The sequence below is a fragment of the Pleuronectes platessa genome, chromosome 16 (genome assembly GCF_947347685.1).
Source record: "Pleuronectes platessa chromosome 16, fPlePla1.1, whole genome shotgun sequence".
In the NCBI taxonomy this organism is placed as follows: domain Eukaryota; kingdom Metazoa; phylum Chordata; class Actinopteri; order Pleuronectiformes; family Pleuronectidae; genus Pleuronectes; species Pleuronectes platessa.
The window spans coordinates 9,129,886-9,155,681 of NC_070641.1; the positions used below are offsets into that span (position 1 = coordinate 9,129,886).

The 25,796-nt window shown below is 41.3% G+C and overlaps 3 protein-coding genes across 4 annotated transcripts; 2 read left to right on the top strand and 1 right to left on the bottom strand.

Annotated features, from left to right (window-relative positions):
- Positions 1-1,321: 1,321 nt before the first annotated feature.
- On the top strand, positions 1,322-11,069 carry ubtf (upstream binding transcription factor). 2 transcript variants are annotated; one of them, XM_053443112.1, is made up of 21 exons: positions 1,322-1,498; positions 3,213-3,271; positions 3,982-4,154; positions 4,272-4,355; positions 4,458-4,613; positions 4,691-4,755; positions 4,882-5,008; positions 5,100-5,210; positions 5,319-5,452; positions 5,538-5,679; positions 5,766-5,807; positions 5,935-6,045; positions 6,190-6,345; positions 6,467-6,613; positions 7,004-7,114; positions 7,202-7,293; positions 7,378-7,567; positions 7,655-7,702; positions 7,821-7,874; positions 7,974-8,084; positions 8,172-11,069. In XM_053443112.1, the coding sequence occupies exons 2-21, from the start codon at positions 3,235-3,237 to the stop codon at positions 8,274-8,276; spliced, it is 2,196 nt and encodes a 731-aa protein (XP_053299087.1). In that variant the 5' UTR covers positions 1,322-1,498; positions 3,213-3,234; the 3' UTR covers positions 8,277-11,069. The 2 variants fall into 2 exon arrangements, with proteins under 2 accessions (XP_053299087.1, XP_053299088.1); XM_053443113.1 differs by having other exon boundaries at positions 8,175-11,069.
- Positions 11,070-11,717: 648 nt separating this feature from the next.
- atxn7l3a (ataxin 7 like 3a) lies at positions 11,718-21,160 on the top strand. The gene is made up of 14 exons (XM_053443114.1): positions 11,718-12,015; positions 12,779-12,818; positions 12,935-13,034; positions 13,459-13,591; positions 14,600-14,771; positions 14,857-14,954; positions 15,067-15,089; positions 15,182-15,227; positions 15,664-15,698; positions 15,792-15,860; positions 15,941-15,984; positions 16,535-16,606; positions 17,138-17,274; positions 17,362-21,160. The coding sequence occupies exons 3-14, from the start codon at positions 12,984-12,986 to the stop codon at positions 17,556-17,558; spliced, it is 1,077 nt and encodes a 358-aa protein (XP_053299089.1). The 5' UTR covers positions 11,718-12,015; positions 12,779-12,818; positions 12,935-12,983; the 3' UTR covers positions 17,559-21,160.
- Positions 21,161-21,162: 2 nt separating this feature from the next.
- tmub2 (transmembrane and ubiquitin-like domain containing 2) lies at positions 21,163-25,059 on the bottom strand. Its single transcript, XM_053443115.1, has 3 exons — positions 24,935-25,059; positions 22,412-23,073; positions 21,163-22,314 (listed from the first exon to the last, which is right to left on the bottom strand). Exons 2-3 carry the CDS (start codon positions 23,056-23,058, stop codon positions 21,927-21,929), a joined length of 1,035 nt encoding a protein of 344 aa, XP_053299090.1. The 5' UTR covers positions 23,059-23,073; positions 24,935-25,059; the 3' UTR covers positions 21,163-21,926.
- Between the last annotated feature and the right edge of the window lie 737 nt (positions 25,060-25,796).

Genomic DNA, 25,796 nt, shown 5'->3' on the forward strand with positions numbered 1-25,796 from the left:
AATATAACAAAAGAATATATAAAGTTATATAAAATACAATAAACGTGTTTCTATAAACAAGCAAACATTAGACATACAATTCAGTGTTAAACAGTGTGCTCCTGTCGACTTTTTCCCACCGCCGCTGAAGGCAGCAGGGTTTAACGAGGCCCAGTGGCTGGAAGTCATTTGCGGAGCCCGGGTGGGAGGGACGGGATTGGACGAGCGACGGACCCGCCCACAAACACACAAGGTGGAGTTGACAAGAAAAAACACGCTGCGTTAAAATGAAGCTGTCAAACAGCCGCAAGAGTTTCCTCAAAGAGGGATCGAGCAAAGTGAAAAGACACGGAGCCGGTGGAGCTGTGTGCGACACGCGCACCGCTGACTCACGGAGATCATAACATTAAAAAAAATATTTATATAGATTATTATGTTAACTACGTATGAGTGTGCGCGACTTGACGAGGCATTGATTTCAATCATCACTGGCACATGTTTGGCTTCCATGAAACTTCCCTGATTACACACTGCAAAGTTCGGCACCGAGATGAGGCAGGGTCGCTCTCCGGGAGAGAAACGAATAATCGCCCACGGTTGGGTTCGGAGACATCGGGGTGGAAAAGTGGACGTCCCGGCGTCGCGAAATGGTTGGCTGGAGAGGAGCTGGTGCGCGCTGAGTGGAGGGGGACGGCGAGAGAGATGGAGGCGGGGGGGAAGGACCATCTCTGCGGGGACCGGAGCCCGGGACCGACGGCGCAGTGCTGGCTGTCGTTCAACCCTCCCCTTCTTCCTCCACAACCACGCCGAGCCTCACGCCGAGAGACAGGTAAGCCAGCGCAGCGGCCGCTCGGTGTCATAACACGGCGAGAATGCACGGAAAACCCACCGGAATATAATACGAACACCCCGCAAAATACGCATTTAATATTTTGTTTTATTTCGAGAAACAAAAACGCCGCGCTCGGTTGAGTCTTTGTGGCCGCGAAAGCAACCAACCGCTGAGGCACAGCACGGAGGAGCTAGGTCGGCCATACCCGGTTTTCTTGTCCTCTAAAGCGGGGAGGAGGTTGCGCCTAAGACCCGGAGGTAAATGTGGAGTTTTCGTTAAAAATAATATCAACCAGCGGTTGTGCTTGTGCTAACTCCCCCCGCGCACACTCTACTTTTCACGCTGGGAACCGGGCTATCCGCGTGGGGGGGACTCAGCGGTGGTTTCCGCGCCGAGACCTCCATGCGGCTGTCGGCGGAACAGCCCGCCGCCTCTCTCGGTTAGCCATCAGGGATCTCGGTTTAATATCTCACCGTGCACACACTCGCCCTCTCTCTCCCCCTCTCTCTCTCACGCCGAGCTAACCCCCTAGAACCGCCGAAGACCGAGCCACGGAGAACCCGCCTTTCTCCTCCTCGCTTGTGCTGCCGCTCGGGGTCGAAGGGAAGGGGAGTCTGCACCGCCCTGGGCTTTTAGGTCCGGGCTCTGTTTTTCCGTGTTTGCAGTGCGCCATTGGACCTTGTCACGGTAGGTTTCCTCGTCGAGCAGAGCTGAAGCATGGCGGACCTGGAGCTGTTTGTCGCGCCAGTGAAGCAGCTCAGCCGCGGTTGTTGACGCTTTTCCCTCATGGAGGTTTAATTTCCGATTTTAACAGATTTTAAACCGCGCAGGAACTTAACAGCTACCATTAAACTCCATCTTTTCCGACTGTAATGTCGAGTCTCTAGCGTTGCACGGTGAGACATATTTTCCATTTTCGTCTTTCTTCCTGTGCCTCCGCAGGTCCCTCCAACCCACCACCGTGCATTTCTCTGGCTATTTGTTCCAAAAACCAGACCTCGGCTTCATTTGGAGCTTTTTTAATATCGTTTAGCTCTACTTAAAACGACAGCTGTTAAATAACAATTTTAAACGATTATTCCCGTTTATGTGCTCCTGCTCTAGTAAACGGGTTTGTTATTAAATGTAAATGAGTTAAGTTTTGTAGTAAACACGAACGTTTCTAAAAAAAACGGGAGTGCAGGAGAAATGCCCGTTTTAAGCACCATTTGTCGTGCCAAGGCGTCCTTGGTCATGTAATGTCCCAGGTTCCAGTTTTGATGTGGAAATTGTAATGAAATATAACAAATATGATGTTTAAACGACTCGACGTTTACGTAAAATCTGATCTGTGGTGATATAAATGGTTTTATCTTGAGTTTTCGTGGAGCTTGGTCACACGGTGGACGCCACACTGAGCTGGGGCCATCAAGGACACGATGAACAACGAGCAGCCGCCATCATGGAGGGCAGCTCGGCTACGCCTCGCTAAAGAATGTTTTGCGCTCCAATTCCCTCTTAAAACGTTAAAAATCGGACTAAAGCTGTGTTCGAATACTCTTTCATACACCGTCAACGAAAGAAAGCGAACATTAAATATATTTTGTATCGCTCCGGTCGGAGTGAAACACTGGAGGGGGAGATTATAGGTTTGCACGGCGGAGCTAGATCCGCAGCCAACGGTGGTGAGGTGTCTCTGCCGAGTGGCGCATTTGGCTGCAGTGCTTCCAGGCCGCCATTCCCCCTCGTCGGAGACCGAAAGCATATCCCCTAGTCCGTGGTCAGCTGGTTGCCTACAGCTGCCTGTCCGTCCATTCGCTTCCTCCTTCCGTGGATCCTCCCCAACCTCCACTCCGACACAAAATCCTCCATTACCGAGCGGACCAGGGCGAGGGGAAATGGTCGCTGCCGTGCGTCCACGATACTTTAGTCCCGGAATAAGGACGGCAGTCATGCGCCAAATTCCGCCTGGAGAAATTAGCGCGACGCAGGAGACTCCTGGTGTCGTAGCTAGTTGGTGCTAGATGAAGCCCTGCGCAGTGTTATTTGAGATTTGAAGCCGTCACAAGCGATAGCCTATGTCTCACCATGTAGCGTAAACGTTTAAGGGGCGGTGTAATGATCATAAACCATTATCTCTAGGCGCATTTAACATCCACCACTTGGAAATGACACTTTCCCGTCGGGATCACAGTCATGACTCCTTTTTATGGTGTGATATCAAAATCACATGAATATTAAACACTTAAAAAAAAAAACATTATTAAAAAGTCCCGCAATTTTAAAAAAAAAAAAAAAAAAAAATGTTTTGAGAAGGAGCCGATCGTGACTTATACATATTGGGATTGTGTCTTATTTTTTAATTAAAGGTCATTACAATGATAGATCATGTTTTATAACTTGATTTTTGTTGCTTTTGTAGATTCGAGACAAAAAGACTACAAATGAATGGAGACATGGAGGTGGCTGCACCAGTGCAAGGTGGGGTCTTGGACTTTCCCCTTTGTACAGAAAGGAATATATATATTTACAATTATTGCTTACACAACTTATATTATACATTTTGATTCTTCATCCCTATACAACTAATCATGTTGTCTTTCAACAGCATAATCATCCTAGAAATATGACTGAATTGAATTAGTGTCTTATCAGATTATTATTCTTCATTCTGCTCCTTTTCGTTCAAGATATTCGTTTTGTGTCTGCATTTAAATAGTTTATTGATCAATGAGTGAAATAAATGAAAATATCTCTATAACTTGGCTATTGAAGAACCAATGAGTGAAATAAATACAATTCTACAGGATCAAACAATGATTTTTTTTCTCTCTCTCCATGGTAGCATAAATGAACAATATTTTTAAAAAAATGTCAGTTCTAGCTTCTATGCTGTGATCAATAACCAAACATTTTGGGGAGTTGTTCCAATAGTAGGACCAAACATGCATTTGTAACCTTTAGAGGACTGTGATGGGGATTTTTTACTAGTTTCTCATACATTACAGAGCTACCAATTATTAAGGGAAACATCATTAATCACTTTAATGATAAATGGCAGATATTACCGAACATTACTCTAGACTTTCAAATGTTTACTCCAGCCCGTGTTGTAACAGGTCACACCATAAATGGTCATCCCTATATTTATTATTATGTTTGATTTTTTCCTTTTTTTGCATCATTGACAGTTTGGGCGCAGGATGACCTCTTGAAGTTGCTGGAGGCCATGCAAGTGGCCCTTCCTGAGAAAGACATGACGAAATATAAAACATCAGAGTCCCACCTTGACTGGCAGAAGGTGGCCTTCAACACCTTCACAGCTGAGATGTGTAGGCAGAAGTGGCTGGAAGTTTCTAAAGAGGCGAGTCGGTTAAATTCATATTGATTTATTTGTGATGCGCGATTTCTTGTTTGCTGTAAGTCAAGGTTAGTGCTCCCTTAAGCTAATGTTGGTTTCATTTTTCTGCTTTATCCACAGATTCGTAAATTCAGGACTCTGACAGAACTGATTGTTGATGCTCAAGACTACATCAAGAACCCTTACAAGGGCAAGAAATTAAAGGTGAGTTAAAACATAATTAGCTTGACTGAATTTAATGAACAACTTGCCGTTTAAGAAGATAACTCCGAATTTTCATTCCCATTTTCTACCCATGATATATAGAAACATCCAGATTTCCCCAAGAAGCCCTTGACTCCATACTTCCGCTTCTTCATGGAAAAGAGGGCCAAATATGCAAAGCTGCACCCTGAGATGAGCAATCTAGATCTCACTAAAATCCTCTCAAAGAAGTACAGAGAGTTACCTGAGAAGAAGAAGGTTGGTTTAACTTGGTGAATAACTTTGACTGCGGTACCGTTTAACATTAATCTAATGAAACATTTTCTTTTCTTCAGAAAAAATACGTTGAGGACTTCTTAAGAGACAAAGAATCGTTTGTCGGCAGTATGATGAAGTTCAGGTGGGATTACTTATTGCTAGTCCTCATTATTATGCAGTAATAACATTGTTTTTATTAGGCCTTGAACTCTAGCACAATTAAAGAGGATAATTGTGTTTCAATGCTGCCTTATTGTGGGTAATGCAGGGAAGATCACCCAGACCTTATGGAGAGCATGGCCAAGAAAGGATCAAATGTTCCAGAGAAGGCCAAGACGCCTCAACAGCTGTGGTACAACCATGAAAAGAAGGCCGTCCTCAAAACACGCCCAGATGTAAGCATTGCTGCTCCTGTGCACAGAATACAGCCTCTTGAACTATGACTTTGTGGTTCCACCGATCTTAATTTTCTCTGTTTGACACCAGGCGACCACCAAAGACATTAAGGAGGGACTCGGCAAACAGTGGACTCAACTGTCCGACAAAAAAAGGCTGAAATGGATCGCAAAGTCTCTGGAGCAGCAGAAACTGTATGAGGTGAGATCACAATAAGGGTGATGTGTTATCAACTTCCTATGACGGTGACAATGTGTCTGTGAATTGTTTTCGTCCTTTTAAACGGTTTGTGTCCTTTTATTATTTTAGCTTACAATGCGGGATTACATCCAGAAGCACCCGGAGCTTAATATGGTTCAGGGGGATTATGTGAAGTCCACCCTGACAAAGGCTGAGAGGCACCTGAAGGACAAATCTGACGGCCGACCCGACAAACCACCACCGTGAGTTGTAGTGAAAAGTAGCTCACACATCAAGATGATCCTGGTCGTGGTAGTTATTTAGACCAAACTGTGTGTGTGCTTTCAGAAATGGTTACTCGATGTTCTGCGCTGAGTTGATGTCAAGCATGAAGGACGTACCCAGCACGGAGCGCATGATGATGTGCAGCCAGCGGTGGAAGCTGCTCAAACAGAACGAGAAGGACGCTTATCAGAAACGCTGTGAACAAGTCAGTTCAGAATCAACACGCATTATATTAGAAAGAGGTCGATCACCTTAATCCTAACATGTTCTTCTGTTTTTTTGTTTTTTCAGAGAAAGAAAGATTATGAAATTGACATGAACAGATTTCTCACTGTAAGTCTCACTTTTTATTTATCATGTTTTTTTCGTTCTCTGAGTTTTGACAGTTATAGTTTGTGCTTTACTTTTTTGCTGTAAGAGTTTCGTGTTTATAATTTCTCTGCTTTGTGGTCCCCTGTAGAGTTTGTCAGTGGAGGAGCAGCAGCGTGTCTTGGGCGAGGATAAGTTTGGTTTAAGGAAGGGTAGCGCAGCCGGCAGTCCTGCCGCCAAAAAGAGAAATGCGAAAGCAAAGGTATGAATTTGTACACAGCAACATCCACCCAGTTTTTACAGGTGGTTATAGTCTAAGTGGTTAAGTTTGTTTGTTTGTTTTAGGTGGCATTTTGTAGATTGTTGTAGTTTCCTTCTCTGATTTTGTTTTGCCTAATATCTGTAGGCCAGTCCAGAGAAACCCAAAAGGCCCATTTCCGCCATGTTCATCTTCTCTGAGGAAAAACGGCCAAAGCTACAGCAAGAGCGACCAGACCTCTCTGACAGTGAACTCACAAGACTGCTGGCCCGCATGTGGAATGAACTGCCAGATAAGAAGAAGGTAAACAGTAAATAATATACTGCAGAAGAAATGCCCCGCCAGTAGAGCCAAATCATACTGATTTATGATGTAATAACATTTTCCAGTATTTAAAATAATTGATCTTGTCTTGGTTATTCAGGAAAAGTACAAACGTCTGGAGACGGTCCTAAAGGCAGAGTCAGAGAAGAAGGAGAAGGAAGATCGTAGTCGTTTGCCAGACCCACCTAAGACTGCTCAGGACATTTGGCAACAGAGTGTCATAGGAGACTATCTGGCCAGATTTAAGGTTGGCATGACTCCTAGTTTCCAGAAGTACATCTGGTGGTTGGTTATGGCCATCGTCTGATACTAAAGAGTTAGGATAAGGTTTTTGTATGTCAATTTTCAATGTTTGGATATATCATTAAGAATGAGAATAGCGGAATTCGCAGCAGTCTCACTCCAACATATAATGAACTAAGAGGGCACTTGGAGAGCGCACATTTCAGCCGATGCCTTTTCTCACAATGTGTAAAGGAAAGCAAAAATATTTTTTGAACCCTGATTCTTATAATACTGCTAACAAACCAGTGAAAACATAACTTCATTAGCAGAGGTAACCACAGGTTTATGATTCAGTAACCAACTACTTTCTGCATAAAGATGTAAATGTGTATATGTATATGTTCTCTTGCAGAGCGACCGACCAAAGGCTCAGAAAGCCATGGAAGGAACCTGGAGCATCATGGAGAAAAAAGAGAAGATTATGTGGATCAAAAAGGCAGCAGAGGATCAGAAAAGATATGAGGTATCATCATCTCTGTTCAGCAGGACTCCTTAACATTCATATAGAATTCCTCTGAGAACCAACCAGTGATTGATCTCGCTTTAACAGAGAGACCTGTGTGAGATGCGCTCACCTGCTACTGCCGCCATTGCCTCAGGGAAGAAAATGAAGTTTGAGGGTGAACCCAAGAAACCACCATCGTAAGTGTGTCACACGCATCCTGTTGCATAGTTACAAAATTGCAAATATTTGAGATGTTTTTTCCCCATTGCTTTTGACTCTAGGAACGGATATCAGAAGTTCTCTCAGGAGATGTTGTCCAACGGAGAACTGAATCACCTCCCGATGAAAGAGCGGATGACTGAGATCGGTAGCCGCTGGCAGAGGTTATCTCTGAAGGACAAGGACCGTTACAAGAAGATTGCTGAGGAAAAGCAGAGGCAGTATAAAGTCATCCTGGAACAGTGGCTTGCGGTATGGACTGATTGTTTGGGGTTTGTTTGAGTCATGAATTATCCACTAAAAATAATTTGTCTAACACACACTTCTATCCCCATGCAGAGCTTGTCCTCACAAGAGAGAAACACCTACAAAGAATATACTTCACAAGTAAGTCAGTTATTTTGCTGTCATGGTTGTGTCACATACAAGATCAGAAAATTTACAACACCGTACCTCTATAAACATCCCCGCTTGTTTTGACACCTTTTTACCTTTTACCTTTCAGAAAAGGAGAACGACGGCAAAAGCAGGAGGCCCCAAAGCGAAGTTCAAGAAATCTGTGAGTGTGGACTCTGATTCTTCTGTCTCCATCCATCAGAGTGATAAATCAGCTGTTAATAAATTTTTTGCCAAATCTGATGGATGTCTCTTCTCACAGGACACTGAGGAGGAGGATGAAGAAGATGAGGATGAGCCGGAGAAGGCTTCTTCTTCCGCAGACTCCTCCAGCGAGGATGACGAAGATGAGGATGATGATGACGAAGAGGACGTGAGTGACATTTCTTATTTGTCGCACACAGTGGAATTAACTTGATCTTGAATGTGCTTGATGATATTTTTTGTTCTAATTTCTAAGAAGGACGATGAGGACGACGATGAGGCGGAGGACAAAGAGAACAAGTCAGATGACAGCAGCAGCGATTCAAATTCACAGGCGTCGTCAGACTCTGATTCGGACTGAACTGGGCCGTCGTCACCGAGACGAACTGAGCAGCGCTGAGCTGAGCCAAGAGTCCGGGGAGCTCTGCCATTGTGCCAACCCTGCTCTCCTCCCACCACCAGAGGGAGCCCCTGCATTGCCTCATCCATTTCACATTCGCCCACTTTTTGTTGCAGCGTCACTGATCTGTACTCACGGAGGGACCCTGCCCTTATGTCCAATATCAGTTTCGTTCCCTCCCCGCTGTGATGGTCAACTCACAGAACGGGCTGCTGACATTATGCCAAAAACAGCATCCCACTGGTTTGAGGATGTCGTGAATAGTTTTGCGCTGGTTTCAATCTTGATTCACAGGTTCAGTGGTTTAAAGTTTGAGTTTTAACGTCCCTCCAGTGTTTCTTCTCTTATTCTGGTGATTAGTTAACGACAGATGGCATTAGTTGTCAACTGGCTTCATGGAGCCAAATAATCTAGTAAGGGGGGGGTCACTTTAGGGAGGGGTGTGTGCAGGGCACTGAAAAATTGCACTCTTCAGAATGTTTCCTTTTTAACGTTTATTTTCCTCCAGAATATTGTTGCTTTGTTCTCTATTCTCAATTTGTGATGTCGATTTTATCATTTGGTTCTTAAAGAGTTGGTATTTGTTCAGGAAAAAACCAAGCCATTATGAATGTCTTTTTTTTTTTTTGTTGCTGGAAAGTTTCAGAACATGTTATTTACCCAACTGTTTTCATTTGAAATAAGCAGTGCCTATAAAATGTTCACTCCCCTTGAGTTTTTCATGTTTTATTGTTGCTAAAATTGGGTGTAATGAGGCTTTTTGACTAAACCAAAACTCCTTTTTTAATAGTACATTCATAGGAAATTGACTTATTTGCTGCAGTTGTGGCTCCGCCCAACTGTGATGTCAGGTTTAGTGTGAAGTGCAGCAAACATTTGAACACAAAGCTGAAACTGACATTGACTCACTTTGTGAAAGCAACAAGCTAAAAGGAGATTTGCTTGTGATGCCACAAGGAGATGATCTGAGTCACAAAACAATATTACATCTGTAATAATTTTCTTCGATATTTACAATGAACATTTATAGCAGGTTAAGATTTGACACGTATGCCATTACACCCTACTGAGCACATTTACAGCAGTGTCTTATCCTTAAAATTTTTATTTAGCCTCACAGGTTGACATTACTGTGGCCTCCGTCCCTTGAAATTCTACTTGCATCCATCCCCTGAGTTATTCTTTCAATTAAACTTGTTGCAAGTGATCTTTAATGTTTTTATTAGTATTACTAAAAAGCTAGATACAGATGTTTATACTGACAGCTTACACCTTGATTACACATTAAAGTGATCTCCATTCAACTTTTGTGTCTTAAAACAATTGGATTTGTACTTACTAGATTGGTTCATTTGATTTTATATTGCCCCTTAATCAGCATTAATGTAATTTGTCAAAAGGCCTTTTCGCATTCGCTGCACTTCTGTGTTTAGAAAACAAAAAGTCTCAATGGTAGTTGAAATGTTTATAGGCACTACAGGAGCCGTTGTCATGTGTCCATCAATGAAAGTGTTACTTGTCATCGCGCACACATTCTCGAGTCCGAAACAATCTCTGTTGATTCAGTTTGTTCCGTTCAGTTAGTGACAATGTTTACAATTTGTCACTAATGCTAATTTTCCATATTTTAAACTCAATCTGACCTTTTTAAAGACTGTCATACAGTTGGTGTGTGTTTCTTCTCTATCATCTTTTTACTGTTCTTTTACAGTTTGTATGAACGGTCAATAAGATTGTTTTAATTGTAAGCAGTTGTGTTCTGATTCATCTGGATTTTATTGTGGATGTTCAGTTGTGTGGTTCCATCTCTTATTCTTTTATTGGAAATTGTAATGGTATTGACTTTAATCCAATCTGGATTAAAGTCTTATGCTTTTCCCAAAAAAATGTGTGCACTTAATGTAAATCTGTCCCTCTGTGTGAGTTTGTGTGCATATGCACATAGCTATATATGAGGGTGTATTTGTGTTTTTTTTTTTTTTTTAATGTTAGCTTCATTTTTTGCTGTCATGTTGCATCCCACTGATGTGATGGCAGCATGCATGTATGTGCCTGTGTGGGGATGTCATACCAACACCATGAATGTAGATATTGTTAAATCTTTTTCATTTTTTCTCTCCAAAGTTCTTTGGTAATTCTTTGTCTCGGCACCGTCGTGTCATTTGTTTTCTGAAAACGGACAAATACTGTCATTTAAGCTTTGCAAACAGATGAGTACATGGCAATTATTGATAATCTGTTAGTAATAGACTGATTTCGACCATTATGAGTCTCATCAAAAACTGAAATAAAACCAGCTTGGGCTATTCAAAACAACTTGGGGGAGGTAAAAGGAAAGCGATTGCTGATATCGATTGATGGGAGTTTGTTAAAGGGATTCGGGGGGAAAAGGAGTTGCCAGTGGAATTTGGGTAAATGACAACAAAATAAGAAAAAAAAACTTGTAATTTTTTGTAAATACTGTTTTTGTATTGAGTGCTTATTGTTTTGTTAGGTCTTTGATTTGGCAAACCCTCATCTGTGACTTCTGGGGCCAGTGGGCCTTTCACACACAGGGGAGAACTTTTGGTTGAATTCACCAGTTTTTGTTGTTTCTTCTCTCCCTTCTGTTGGTTTATAGAAATATCTAAGACTGCAAAGCTTTACAAGTTTGTACTGCTGACCATTTGACAAAATTTGATGTTTTCTATAGCTGAGGGTGCTCTCATGTCCTTGTAGTTCAAGTATTTGGGCAAATAAAAAAAATACCTTTAACAGTTAGAGAAGTGTTTTCTGTTAAAATAAGCAGACAGAAATTAGATCAATACTGATGTGCTGGATGAAAAAACATGCAATTTAATTGATGTGAAATAATTATGAGGTTTGGACTGTTGGATAGATGAAGCCTTAAGATTTTTTTTTACAAACCATCAAGCAATTAACCAAGAAAAAAATGAATTTAAAATTTGAGGGTTTCAGTCACAGACACTGTTCTCAGCAGTGAGTATATTTAATTGCATGTCATTTCAATAGTAATCTACTGAATGCAGGTATATATTAATACTTTTACTCACATGCTTTTACTTAAGTTATATTTTGTATTCAGGTATTTGACTAGTGTTTTCAGTTACATACTATTACTAAAGTTTGAATTTGTTTATTAATAAAATTTGGATAAAGCTATTTTATTAGTAATTTTACCTACAAGATTGAACAAAAGTAATATTTTGAATGTATTTTATTGGTAATTCCAGTTACACACTTTAACTAAAGTAATCTTTTGCATTCAGGTTTTTATTATTACTATCACTTAGATGCCTTTACTGAAGTACTATTTTTCAATGCAGGATCAGTGCTTTTATTTCGGTACATTTACGTACTTCCCCTTTGACACGCCTTCCTCTCGAATGTGTGACTTTTATTTTTAAAACTGAACCGGAAGCCGGTGGCTGTGTCGTTGTTTGTTTCCGCTCCGGTGGCCTCATCCTCTCTCTCTTCCTCCTCCTCTTCCTTCTCCTCCTCCTCTTCGTCAGGCGGCTTTTTAACGTCATTTTTAACCGTCACCTGCGACAACAGCCTGAGCATCTCACTGACATTTCAATTTGGCCGGGGACATGAAGATGGCTGCAGCTGAACAGCAGCTTCTCGTTGGCGTGTTTTGAGTGACTCGGTCCTGTTGTCTTCCTCAGAGAAACTGCCTGCTTCAGGCTGAGTTTTCAGGGTAAGAGGAAACTGGGGTTCGGGGTTGAAATGAAAAAATAGAAAATCTCTCCTCTAACTATATGTCACGTGTGTCTTTCTCCACATAATGTCTCCCTTTACATTAAAGTAGTAGACTAGCATGACCAGCTAGCAAATGCTAAAACCTAAAAGTATGCAGAGTGCTAATAAACTGACATTAACCTTAGCTCTATTTATATGTTTTTCTGTTAAGGTTAGCTAGTGTTGTACTACAGTTTATATACTGTATGATATCTATCATTTATGAATCACGATTTAGCTTTTTCGCTGTGTTTAGATAGTGTAAATAAGTACGCATGTTATCCAAGATCACACCTGACGCATTGAGCTGCTCTGTTTCCTGCCTTGATCGATCCTGATCGCTCTGAAGTTGGTTCTAGGTTGGGACTAAGGGACCATCAGTGAAGCAATGATGTAATTAAATGCAGGTTTTAATGGCCTACATGTCATGTGACCCACTGACTCCAAATCAAACCAGATGTTATTGCTGCACAAGACAGCTGGAAAACATTCCTATTTTCTCAGTTGACTTGGATATTAAAGTGAATTTTTTTTAGTTTTTAATATAGTCTGGACAAAACAAAACATGTAGGGGTTTTATGGTGAGCTCTAAGAACTTGATTTCATGATATTTGTGTAAATGTGTTGAAAACAATCAATTGATAAATTAAGAATATAAGCAGAAGACCCATAAACTAGTTCAATGCCCAATATCTGACAATTATTTTCCTTTTGTTCAACAGAATGAAGACAGATCCACAAACATTGATAACCAATTTTAAAGTAAGTATTCTCCGAGCTGTTTTTCCTTGACGACAGATTGTTGTATATCGGTAAACTAGTAAATCACTGACCATATCATGACTCGTAAGTTTGTTTTCTACGTTCTAAATCCACAGGCCAGCCTCTCATTACCTTGCTATCAAGATTTCCAACACAGATTTTCAAATGAAAATGGAGGATATGCCCCTGTCAGGCCCAGACAACACCAAGCTGGAGGTGAGGCACTGATCTACACAGATACAGAAACGTACAGAATATATTGAGTTGGGGAAATACAGTCCACTGTGTAAAAGTGTAGGGTCTGGGTTTAGAAATCTGTGAATAGAGTTTGTAACATGTGCTGTCGGATTCACGCGCTCACAAGAAGTTAAAAACCATAATAAATACAACATTAATGAAAGCAAATCCTGGCATGTGCCCTCATAGTGTATATCTGCCTTTTCCCTCATGTCTAGTAACATGTAACAAATCAATATTTGAAGCTTTCTTTAGAACCGCTCATCCAAAAACCTTCATAGTCCCCTTCCGACACCCAGTTTACAGTTATATTGGATTTCTTTAAAACATCATGCTTATTAGTTTTTTTTTTACTCCATCATGATGTTTGCGTTAATGTCAAATGCGGTATTTCATGTTGTAGGCCTTGGTCCATGACATCTACTCTGAGCTGGTGGAAGATGCCTGTTTGGGCCTGTGTTTTGAAGTCCATCGGGCTGTGAAACAGGGGCATTTCTTCTTGGATGAAACGGACCAAGAGAGCATGAAGGAGTTCGGTTAGTGCCACATATTTAGAGGTTTCATGTGCTTGAGAATTTCAAAACGTAATGTTGAAGCCAACAACGTAATAGCATCCGAAGAATGAAGTCACACTCTGGCAAAGACAACTGTCACCTGCCCAGCATAGTGCAGTTAAACCAGAAACATTTTGGCTCACTCATTCTTATACGGTCTACAGGCTTCATACAGCACAGCTTAGCTATGCAAAAGTTTACTACCCATGCCAACTAGCTGCTAATTGACATGCAGGTTTCAGTTTGCCACTGAAACTTAAATCTAGGCCATCGCTTATTCCGGCAACCTTGAAACAAGTTTACGAAAACATGAACAGAGCAAATCTTCTCACACAGAGGCACAGACTCTGATAGGTGCACCTACAGGATCAGTCTTACCAGTCTGTACGTCAGCTGAAGAGTCAACGCCTTGAACCTTAGACTCTATATAAAGACAGCTTTTCAGAAATGAAGCTAAAATGTCCCAGATACAAACACTGCCATCTTGCCTATTTGATGTAAGAGTCTGCACAGTAGTGATCGGGGGTGGATCCGCAGTACGGAGGTCCCTCCGATCAATCATGAGTCTGTCTCAGCTGTCAATCATGATGTTTAACCCCAGTTTTATAGCACAAAATAACTAATATAAACCAAAATTATTGGGAAAATAAACATCAGTGTGATAAGAACTAACTGAACTGACCGAAATAATATGTGCGAAAAATTATTTGATGCTTCCCAAAGCATCTCTATGCTGTACATCAATTGATGTGCCCACCTGGTGGCTGGCTGCAGTATAGAAACGCTTTGGCTTCTCTTTTATGGTCATATATCTTTACTTACAGTTTATGCTGTGAACACAAAACATTTGTTTAGGACAGAGATTCAGATGTTGGTACGACATCTAGGGAATATTGTGTGTACATATCCTTTTAATTCTGTTTTTGTCTCTTGGGCAGCTCGCTTGTTTTTGCCCTTTTTGTTCACAGTCTGCCTTTACTACTTTTGTAGAAATTGTGGACCAACCAGGAGTGGACATCTTTGGGCAGGTTTACAACCAGTGGAAGAACAAAGAGTGCGAGTGTCCAAACTGCAAAAGACTGATAGCAGCTTCTCGCTTCGCTCCACACTTGGAGAAATGTCTCGGCATGGGACGCAACAGCAGTCGAATCGCCAGCCGCAGGTGGGTCAGTAAAGGGCTTATAGTTAAGCATTGATTCCAAATATGTGTGAAGATCTTATGATGTTACTCTTTTCCTCTCCAACAGGCTAGCCACTAATAATAATATGAACAAATCAGAGAGTGACCAGGAAGACAATGATGACCTTAATGATAACGATTGGTCGTATGGGGCAGAAAAAAAAGGTGAAGCAGCTGAAAATAACTGAAGTTAAATGTCATCCGTAGAAACGGAATTATAAGGAAATCTCCAGATTTCTTTCTCATAATAATCAAACTTCTTATTTCTTTTTTACAGCCAAGAAGAGAAAGGCAGATAAGGTATGTTTAAATTCCTTTTGCACTTTGTAAATGTTTACATGTTTTAACGTGTCGAAAGACGTAATTCAATCTTAATGTTTTTCTTTGTGCAGAATCAAAATTCCCCCAGAAGATCCAAATCCCTAAAACATAAAAATGGTGAGTGTGAGTGTATCAGGTTTCATTTCCTTGTGTCCAAAATAGTTTTGTTCCCTGCTGTCATCTGAACATGCAGAGCAGAATTCATTTATGTAATCTAACCCTAACCCAAATCTAAAGAATTCGATTTTTAAATATTTTGCACAGTAATATTTGATAACATGCAACACCAAATATATTGACCCACAGATCAACGTTGATCAAATTAACACTTTAAATTGTGAATGCGGGGTGCACGTATTCCCAGGTGAGCTAGCAGAAGGCTTGGTTCCACATGCCCGGGCGGTGGGTTCAGTTCTGACCAGACCCTTTGCTGTGTGTCTTCCCAACTCTTTCTCCCCATTTCTTGATAACTTTCCTATAAATTAATGTGAAATTACCAACAATATCTTTAGAGTGTGCACATACACAAGGCTAACCCTTGTCGTTTTTCCAGGTGATCTCGGGAGCATCACCTCAGAGCCTTACAAGGTGAAAAGTGTTACCTTCAAGTTCTAGACTTCTTCCATCTTATTATTGTAGACACAATGCACAGTTTTATTTATAATCTCATCTGTTTTTCAGTATAACTACAACACTGGCATCAGTTATGAAACATTAGGACCGGATGAAGTCAGATCCCTCTTAACAACAGTAAGCTACTTATATTAACCCATACAAGTTTTAATTTTTTTTGCAAACGTTGATCAGTAAAGTAGCGTTTGTCCCAACAGCAATGTGGGGTGATCTCCGAGCACACCAAGAAGATGTGTACCAGGTAATGTATAATCTGCTGAAACCTCTCCATTCTCGGAAAAATCATTAACAGCTGTTTGTGTAGCTAATATCTGCGATAATCCTGCAGCACCTTGCCTTATGTTGGTGTTTTCGTGTTATTTAATTCAAATTCGGAGGTCAGGGTCTCCTGTAAAGCTTTATCACAATAACGTTTCTCGTACCAAACCACACTGAAATGCAGTCTGAAACTGAAGGTCATGGTTGCATGTGAAAAAAAGGATCAGTTTCATATGAGACTTAATGAAAACAGTCATGCAATTTGGTTAAGTTAAACTATCTTGATTGGCCCCCTGGTGGCTTGCTGCAGTATAGGTGATATACCCTACCTCCTCTATGTTGGTGGATGAGACTTGGACCAACTAAAAAGTTCATATACGTGTCAAATACATTATTGATGGTGTCTGTCAGCTACAGTAGTTCTTATTACACTGATTGATTTCTCGCGATTGGTCAAGCATGTGTTTTGGCAGGACCCCACTACGGGGGGGTGACCTGAGAAGCATGTATAATGCCACCTTGTGTCCCACCAGGTCTCAGCGATGTCCCCAGCACACAGACGAACAGAGGAGGGCCGTCAGGTTGTTCCTCCTGGGGCCGTCCGCGTGAGTGTGCCCCGTCCCCCCCCCTCTTCCTCACCCCTACATAATATGTCAAGCTTGTCGTAAATGCTACAGGCCATGATGTTGAGAAATTATTGAAAGAGAAACCTCACGAAGATCCATTGCTGTTAATTACAATTACAAAGTTGACTGGCCCTTTACTGGTTTGACTGGTTATTTACTATATTTAGTGAAGCCCTGGTTTCAAATTTATGTGCAATTAATGTGTATGTATGTTTACATTTTACACAACATGAAATTTCCTGACATGTGGTTGTATTTGTGTTTTATTTTCATTTTTTTATAAATGTAGAGTTAGACTGTTCAATTCAAGCCTCAATTACATTTCTCCATTTAATTTCTTTGTCATAAGGGTTTGCCAACAACATCTTGGTAATAATTAACTGTTTAAAATACACATATTCATGTATTTCAGCTGGTATGTAGGTATCCGAAAAAATGTTCTTCCTAATATCGGCAACAAAATCCTGATCAGTCGGACTCTGGTGACATTGTTTGTGTGTCTGCTGGCAGGTCGTCGCTGCCCGATGCAGATGCAGTGGTGGAGAGCGACAACTTTGAGCTTCCAGACGGACAGACCCTGATGAGCCGCCTGCAGTGGGAAGACTCTCCTGATATCTCACCCACAGACTCTGCCTCCTCAAAAGCCAGTAAGGAAATAAGCTGCAGTCAACTTAACATCACTTAATGATGAAGCTCAATGAGACTAGATGGATCATTTCCTGTTCCTCTCACAGGCACCAACCATTCAGACTCGAGGAAGCCGAAGAAGAAGAGGACGTCTCTCGGTTTGAACAGCGCAGGAGGAAGTCTGACTGGAGGCTGCAGCAGCAGCAGCGGCAGCTCTCAGAATAATATCAACTTGTCGACCAAAAAGAAGAGGCCCAAACTCTCAGCACCTTCTATCTCAAGTATCTATGATGATTTAAACTAGCAACAGCCTGTTAGTCAGGCCAGTCCCTCCCTTCACTCAGGATGGGATTCAACATGACTTAGCAGTAGCCTTAACACGAGGCTTCTCCATTTTACTGAAGATTCATTCTGTTTTAAGAACACGGTGTTGTTGAAAGCTGGGTCAGTCACTTGGTGTCAGATTCCAGTCCGAGTGTCTGTGGGTGATAAACAGGGAAATTCTACAAAACATTCATTCTGCTTTTTCAGGAACTTGAACAGTTCTGTAACCACAGACCGCTGCTGTCGCCCGAAGGTGGAAATCAGGACGACTTGACAATAGGCATGTGCATCAACACCCGGTACTGAATGAGCCCCAGGACTTAATTATTAAAGAAAATTATCAATAAGCTCAGACGTAATTGGTTCTATTGTCCATACTGAGAAATTAGATAAACAGATTTCCTATTTCTTATTCCAACATAAGTCATCCTGCACTTTTATCTCAATAACTCTACTTCTGATTGCAACATTGATCTATGTGAGCGGAGGGGGCTGCTTTCCCACTCACCTGCACACACAGAAACATGTCATCTACACAGAGGCGCTGCTCTTAGGTGCAAATTATAATGGTGGATGGAAATAAATATTCAAACGTGTGGCTACACTTCATTTAAATTGATGCTGACGATACTTGTTGCCACAAGTGGAACAAATCCTTTGGCTTTGAGGACAGAAACATGAGAAATGCGTCAAAAGACCAAAAGTGTTTTAGATGGCTCACAATTCCTCTGCCTCTCTGTGTTGGCCTGTGTAGATCATGAGTTAACTAAATGATAGGCGATGGTTGTGGGCAGCTCTAAATTCAACCTGAAATGGTTTTATCATTTCAGTTTCAGATCAGTGCAGATAAAGAGAAGGTCAGGGGAGTTTGGAAAGTATTGGTCAAATTGATAAATTAATTAGTTATTTAGTTTGAAATAATTAAACACAAACAAATGTTTTAACCAAAGGAGGGGAATGGGGCGGCAAAAGAGAGGACTATGGATCGCAGTGTTAGAAACTAGTTCCCTGAAAAGTCAAAACAAAAACCTAAGTACCTTCTCTACTAAAAACAACACATTCAGAACAACAACTCTGTTCCTAATGTCCAAACAGAAAATTCGAACAAGAATAAGCCGTGAGCTTCCACACATCGTGTTTTACATCTCAGAGAAACTTCAATATGTGAGGTAGAGGCGCCAGCTACCATAACAATATTTTACTTAGAAGTAAAGTGCCTCCTTACTGACAGCGTTTACTGATGCACTTATATGATTGACAGCCTCTGTTGACAGCAGTAAGAAAAGAGAGCGCAGACTTAAGATGCCCATCTACTTATTTACCTTTTTAACTAAAAACTATTTAAAAAAAACATGTTTTTGGTCAATAACGTACAAACAATTGAGATCTTAACCGTGGCTTTCTGAAACCTTCAGATTCTCTTCGGTGACGACCTCCTGACGTGTCCTTTTGCTTTTTATTCATCACTTGACATACTGGAGTACTCATCGGTGGCGTTGTGATTCTAGCATTGTATTGCACAGTTTGTGTGTGTGTGTGTGTGTATGCACCTCTTTATGCTGAATCTAATTCAGTGGGAATGTCACCTTTTAGTGTGTGTGGTTAGAGGACGTGTGTGAGTGTAATCATTTATATTTTCACAAAACTATGTATCCTAGAATGTGACATTTTTTGTGAAAGTGTGCCATTTAAAAAAAAAAAAAAAAAAAAACTATGCTTTTCTGTTTACATCTTTAATATATTTAAGTTTTCCTTTGTCACTGCCTATTAAGTGATGTGTATATTATTTGTGTGTAAATGCAGATTGTGATATTTGACGAGCCTTTAGGCTTCTAGGGCACATGTACAGTACATGTATGTATGATTTGAGTCGGTATTTGAATCATTAATCGGAAGTAAATTCTTTCTTTCTTGTTTTATTCTTCCTCGGTTTGTAAGTCAGTGCTGCTGCTCCGCTTTTCATTCATGACTCTGACCGACAAGTCTCCATCTTGTAATGCTCGGACCAACGTCTGATTTAAAAGGTATATGAGGCGTTACTTGCTTTAGAGGTCGGATGCACTTTAAAAGATCATGTACTTGCAACTTTTCACATTTGATGACGTAGTGAAGTGTTTTTTTTATAAATCACATCAACAAACCTCTTGACTTTTTGTAGTTATTGTTGTAGAAAATCCAAAATAAAAGTAAAACCTGGGGACTGTACGAAAATGAATTTGGGTAAGAGGGGTTGGGACTAGTAAGACTAGTTAGTCAGTGTTGAACAGAATAGATGTAGGTCCAAGTAAATGCAGTCACAAGCAGAGTCAGTTCAGTGAATACCTCGACCAACCACCCCACACATGATTGTCCTGTTCTTACTATAGAAATATAAAAGGGAAGTGCTGGGATAATCTAAATTATTTATCATACAACATAGTCAAAAGAGAGTGGGGGAAAAACTGCCACTTAATCAGCATTCACAGCAAATGTATCGGGCTCTTGCCAAACCCCACCCTTTCAGCGATAGTGGAAATCAGTCCTTTAATTTTGGACCAACCAGAATTTCACTCTAGTCCTCTTCAATTCAATCAAGCTGCACCAATTTATTTTAATGTTTCATCAAGATCTTTGCACTGTTTCTTGAGAAATTCACAAAAATTACTTAAACCCCCTTATTTTGCAGTTTTAAAGAAAGAGAAATTAGATAAAATCCTCGATACAATGTTGAGAGGGGGGGGGGGGGGGGGCATCCTGGATCCACCACCTGATCTGGATCTGTGCCAACATTTAATAGGTTCTTTATTCTTCCACCAAGTTTCCTGGAAATCTATCCAGTAGTCTGTGTGCTGAATCAGCTCATGCACAAACAAATTTTGAAAAAAACATTACCTCATTGGAGGAGGTTATAAAATTTATATTTGTTTTGGTACTTCCAGGCCTCCCTGCTCTATCACTTGATCCAAGGCTGAATTTACTGTTTATCCAGCTGCTCTTCATATTTTGTTTTATGACTTCACAGGAAGGGTTTTGCAGTGAATTGTTTGAAGCCATTCAGGGTAGAGTGAGACCTCCTCTAGCTCATCTTTGTTCTTAAGCTTCTTAGATAAAGGTTTCTTATAGGACACCTCCCTCACCCCAAATCCTTTATGTACAGTCTCTTAAATATTTTTCCATTTTCACATATAATATACAGTTGAACTCATTTCCAGTATGACCAGTTCCTTTCTTCACTTCATTTCTCAAGATCTGCACGACAACGTGCCCTTTTGAATCTTTTCCAGTGGAGTCTTGTGACGTGCACTAAAAATAAATGGTGGACATGATCCATTTTGTTTCTCCTTTTTATTTGTGAATGAAGCCGCAGCAGCTGATGTTCTCTTGTGACTTTTTACTGCAAATGAAAGAGAATGCAATGTAGGTTCGATATATTTTTCTGTACCATGCCCAAATAAGTGCATGTGTGAGTGGACTGTTGTATCTGAACATAATGTGATGATTTGTGGGTTATTTCTCTCTGCTGCCGTGCATACTGATGTTTGTATAAATAAACACAGGTCGCACACAGACTCCTTCATCGGATCAATAAATACTAGAAACCGGGATGGTTTGAAAAGCTTTAATCTGAGACATCACTGAAGCCAGAGCAGTCCAGCATAATCAGGAGGGCTTTACATCCCACTCCAAATCTTTTAAGTGCCAGATGCAGGTTCATCTGATTCAGTTCATCTTTTTTATGTTATTTACAGAAAATACACAATATATTTACAATATCTTCTCAAAAAGTGTCTATTTTAAAGTCTAGAGATTATTTAAATTAGCCTCTTTCTAGATTGTTGAGCAACAAAAAATATTCGAGGTCGTCGGCACAGCGTCCAGGCGGATCTTTAAATCATTCACAAACTCTAAATCATGGTAAAGAGTCCAACTGGCACACACAGCACAAACAGTGAGTGGTTCCATTAAGACTTGGGATTCTCGCATCTTTTTTCTTCTTAAAACACAGAAAATGGACTAACGACAGTAAAAGACCAGACGAGAGAAGGAGGATTAAAACGTGGTGTGAACCACTACGTCGTGTCTGAAGAGAAGCTAAATTATGGTTCAGTTTACACAGAACTTCACTCGCTGCAGATTAGTATTTACCCACATGTATTGTACAATCACTCATCTTATTTTGTAATCCTGGTACGTGCACAAACAGGCTAACCCATCCACCCACACATACACTCACACTCCTCAGCTGTGGTTTCTGCATCAAGGCCCCTTTTTATGATTAGCCCATCTCTCCAGATGCTCGCCCACTTCTGCGGGCTTTTTAATTCATTTACATTTTTACCTCAAAACATTCAGTCCCCTCTCTGCCGTTTTAGTGGCTGTGCATCCCAAAGATCAGAAAGCTGAAGAACACAGTGACTCCCACGAGGGAGATGGTCGCGGGGGCAGTGAAGAACTGCCTGTAGTTGATGCGGAAGTACCACACCACGGCCAGTATCACCACGAACACGGGCACCACCAGGCTGCTGGTGCTGATGGCCACGCCTGCGGCTCTGAATCCCCCAGAGACTCCGGACGAGACCCCGGTCCCGGACTCATCCACTTCCTCTGGATCAGCCTCCTGCAGAACCTGGGAGATGTGGCAGTGGATCACGCTGTTGTGGGTAATGTTTAGGGATAACAAAGTCTTCTTGGGGTCCTGCAGCAACTGGCCTTGGTAGATCAGTTTTGTTAGATGCTCCCGACCTGAGAAGTATTTACTGGGGAAGATAAGAGGAGAGAAAGAGGAACGGTTGAATGGTATATTAAAGATTTATGTTTGAACTTTATCTGTGGATGTTTGAGGTTTTTATTTACCTTTTCAGTACTCCCACTGTATCCTGTGGTTCCACAACAGCCACCTCCTCCGTGTCATTTAAATACTTCAGTCGAAGAGAAATGGTAGTGGTAGTGTTAGTAGTAATAGTAGTAGGAGGAGGAGGAGTAATGGTGGTGGTGGCGGGAGAGATGGTACTGGTCAAAACAGAGATAGACTTCATAACCCTTTTATTTTCCTCTTCCAGCTCCTCCTCATCCTCCTCTTCCTCATCTTCCTCATAAACGTCATCCTCCTCCTCATCGGAAGTGTGTCCTCCAGCCTGCGGTGGTTTGCACTGAATGTCCAGCAACAGATCCGCCCTGACCCCCTCCGCACCCTCCCCCTCTCCTCTCTCAGCCCCCGGCTCGCCGTCATCGGACTTGTTCTCCTGCGAGGGCGGAGCAGCCTGCTGTTCGGGGGCGTCTGCACCAGGAGACCCCGCGCTGTAGCTGTCGTGGGCTCCCAGTCCGATCAGCGATGCGTGGGTGCCCACAGTGAGGATGGTGCCCAGGATGTGGTCGCCTCGATCGGCCACGTGGGTAGAGAGCCAAGCCAAGACGAGCGCCAGGACCAGGAGCAACACGCCGCCTGCTGCTGTGACCTCCCCCTCCAACCCGTCCAGCATGGTCAGTGCACACACTGCCATCTCTGTCCTCCAAACCTGGTCCACACAGAAACACAAGAAACGCGTGGGCTTCACTTTCTGCACGACAACAAAGCAACATTGAGTAAAAAACATGTTAGTTGTGTAAGCAGATGTGTCATCGTCTTATATGATGGAAACATTCAAAATAAATCTATTATAATCTCTGGGAATATAATGTGGAAGTGCATATATAAACATAAGAGAAAAAGAATGCAATCTATATCATCTATTTTTAAACTCATCAGATTTACTTATTTCATTTCTAACATTAAGAACCTGCGGATTATGACAATAAACTGTATTTATATAGCACTGGTCTCAACAACATTTATAACAGGGAACAAACAACACCAGACAGGCAGGTGAAAAACAATCAGAAGACGAGGGAACATGAGCAGAACAGAATGTACAGCCACTCAATCTGAACACTACATGTCAGACAGCATTTCAGTCTGATTCACACCGTGGTGTTTGCTCCTATCTGCAGTTATACAAGGTCGCTGTGGAAATGTTTATCAGTGATCAGCAGGACTCGTCTGTGGTTACACTGGATTTACAGTGTAATGTTTTTAGATCACGTTTTCTGCTTCACTGGATTTACCAGAGGACACATGTTCCACTTGTGATTTTACGTTAGAAAATGCAACGAATGATTTGATAAATGTCATGATTGCTTCATCAGCTGGTTAAATGATTTTCATTCATGAACAACTGTTTGAAAAAAGTAAAATGGCTGATTGTGTTTTTAAAGCCAAAGGCGACATCTTGACGATGTCTGTTTTCAGACATTTGATCATGACGCAGATGAAGACAAACAGCAAATCTTTAAAACTGAGAAGCTGAAACCCAAGTTCTCATTTGTGATCGACAACTGAAAACCATTTGCTCAGCAGAACATTGTCATTCATTTAATTTTGATCAACAAAGTGATTAAACCACCTTCAACACTAAGCAAAAATTAACAGGAAATACACACATTACAGGAGATAATCTCTCACTTGGGGCTTTTGGTGACTTTGATATATATATAGATTGGTAAATTATATATATATTTTTTTAAATTGTATCACTTAAATGGATCTCAAATTAGCAGTGGCACAATTACAGAAATTCTGATTCATGTGTATTGTCCTTATAAATAAATATAGGTATTTCAATGTAACATTTGATCAATACGTCCCACCAATGGCTTTTATGATGACAGTGAAAAACGTGTTTTTTATTTTTGAAATAGAAACTGTTTAGTTGTTGTTTTTAAAAGCTCCAACTCAGCAGTAAATAAAATGTTATGTCCCGATGAGGTGAGCTGGGACTGAGGTTCGGGTAGAACACAATCATGGTTCATGTGTTTACCTCGAAACAATAAAACTCTGTAAACGTGTGAGTTCGCAGCCAGATGTTTTTATTATTAAGACAACACATCTGGCAGGACACACCCAGCGAACCGGTTAACGTGCTTTGACTTGGTTATTCAGCGCAATCGTTACTTTACGTAAAGATCCGCAGCAGCTTCTTGGGCTGGTCAACAGCTGTAAACCTGTAGCTGTGATGCTAAGTATTAACATCCTGCTAATATGAGCTCGACTCAACTCTTTGTTAGTCAACTCCACGTCCACGCGTCCAGTGTTAAACACACAGATGTGAAATCCGACGTGTCGAGCTGCTAACTTGTCCCATTGTCTCCGACCTGCTGCTTTTTCCCACAGAACATTTCAGCTAAGCTAAGTTAGCTTGTGAGCTAGCCCTCCCTGCTAGCTGAAATACGACCTTCGGCGGTTCGCGGTGTGTTTCGCGGCCGCGGGTGTGATGGAGTAAAGGATGTGCAGCGTGTGGTGAGAGCTGAAGCCGCCGCGGGGCAGAGAAGCGGAGGTCTTACCTGGCTGCTGGGAAATCAGCGCATGTTTGAGGACGAAGCTAAACGCCAGTTAGCAGCTGCTGCTTTACACACATAACAAACAACCACTGAGTTGGCGTGACGTCGCCCGGCCACAGGGGGCGCCTGCTTCGGTGACGGCTCGTCCCGGTCGCTCCTCCTCATAACATATACATGACTTTTACAGTTAAAAAATAAATATTCTGTGTTTCTATAGAATCATATTCACGATGGGGTCTAATAATATATTTGATTATTCCTGTTCTGGTGCATTCTGGATCATTTCAAGGATACATTTAAATTCTATTTTGTAATCTAGCCTAATTGTAATCAGCAATAGAAAAACTATTCTTTTTTGTCATGGGATAGACAGTGGAGCGATGTGAAAATTGAAAAAGACCGTTTATAGAAAGGTTAAAGGAACAATCTACCGCAGGATCTCATTGAGGTTTAGAGAAAATACCTCTGTGGTCGCTGGGAGGTAAACACCTACTGTTGCATTTAATTTCTATTAAATTACAAAAGATGTATTATTCAAATGTATTTTAATCACCATCCATCCATATGAACATCCATCCATCCAAACACCCACCAATCCATCCATCCACCAATCCATGCACACATCAACCCATCCCTCCATCCAGCACAATACATGCATGCATCCATCCATCCATCCACCCCTCTATCCACCCATCCATCCATCTACCCACCAATCCAAACAAACGTCCATCCACCTCTTTATTCATCTATCTAATATATGATGGGGTGTTGTATAGCTCGATTTTAAAAGAGAAATTACAAATTAATGTTAAAACACCTGTTAGATAAACCCTGTATCCTGAAGAAAATAAAGAAAACATAAAAC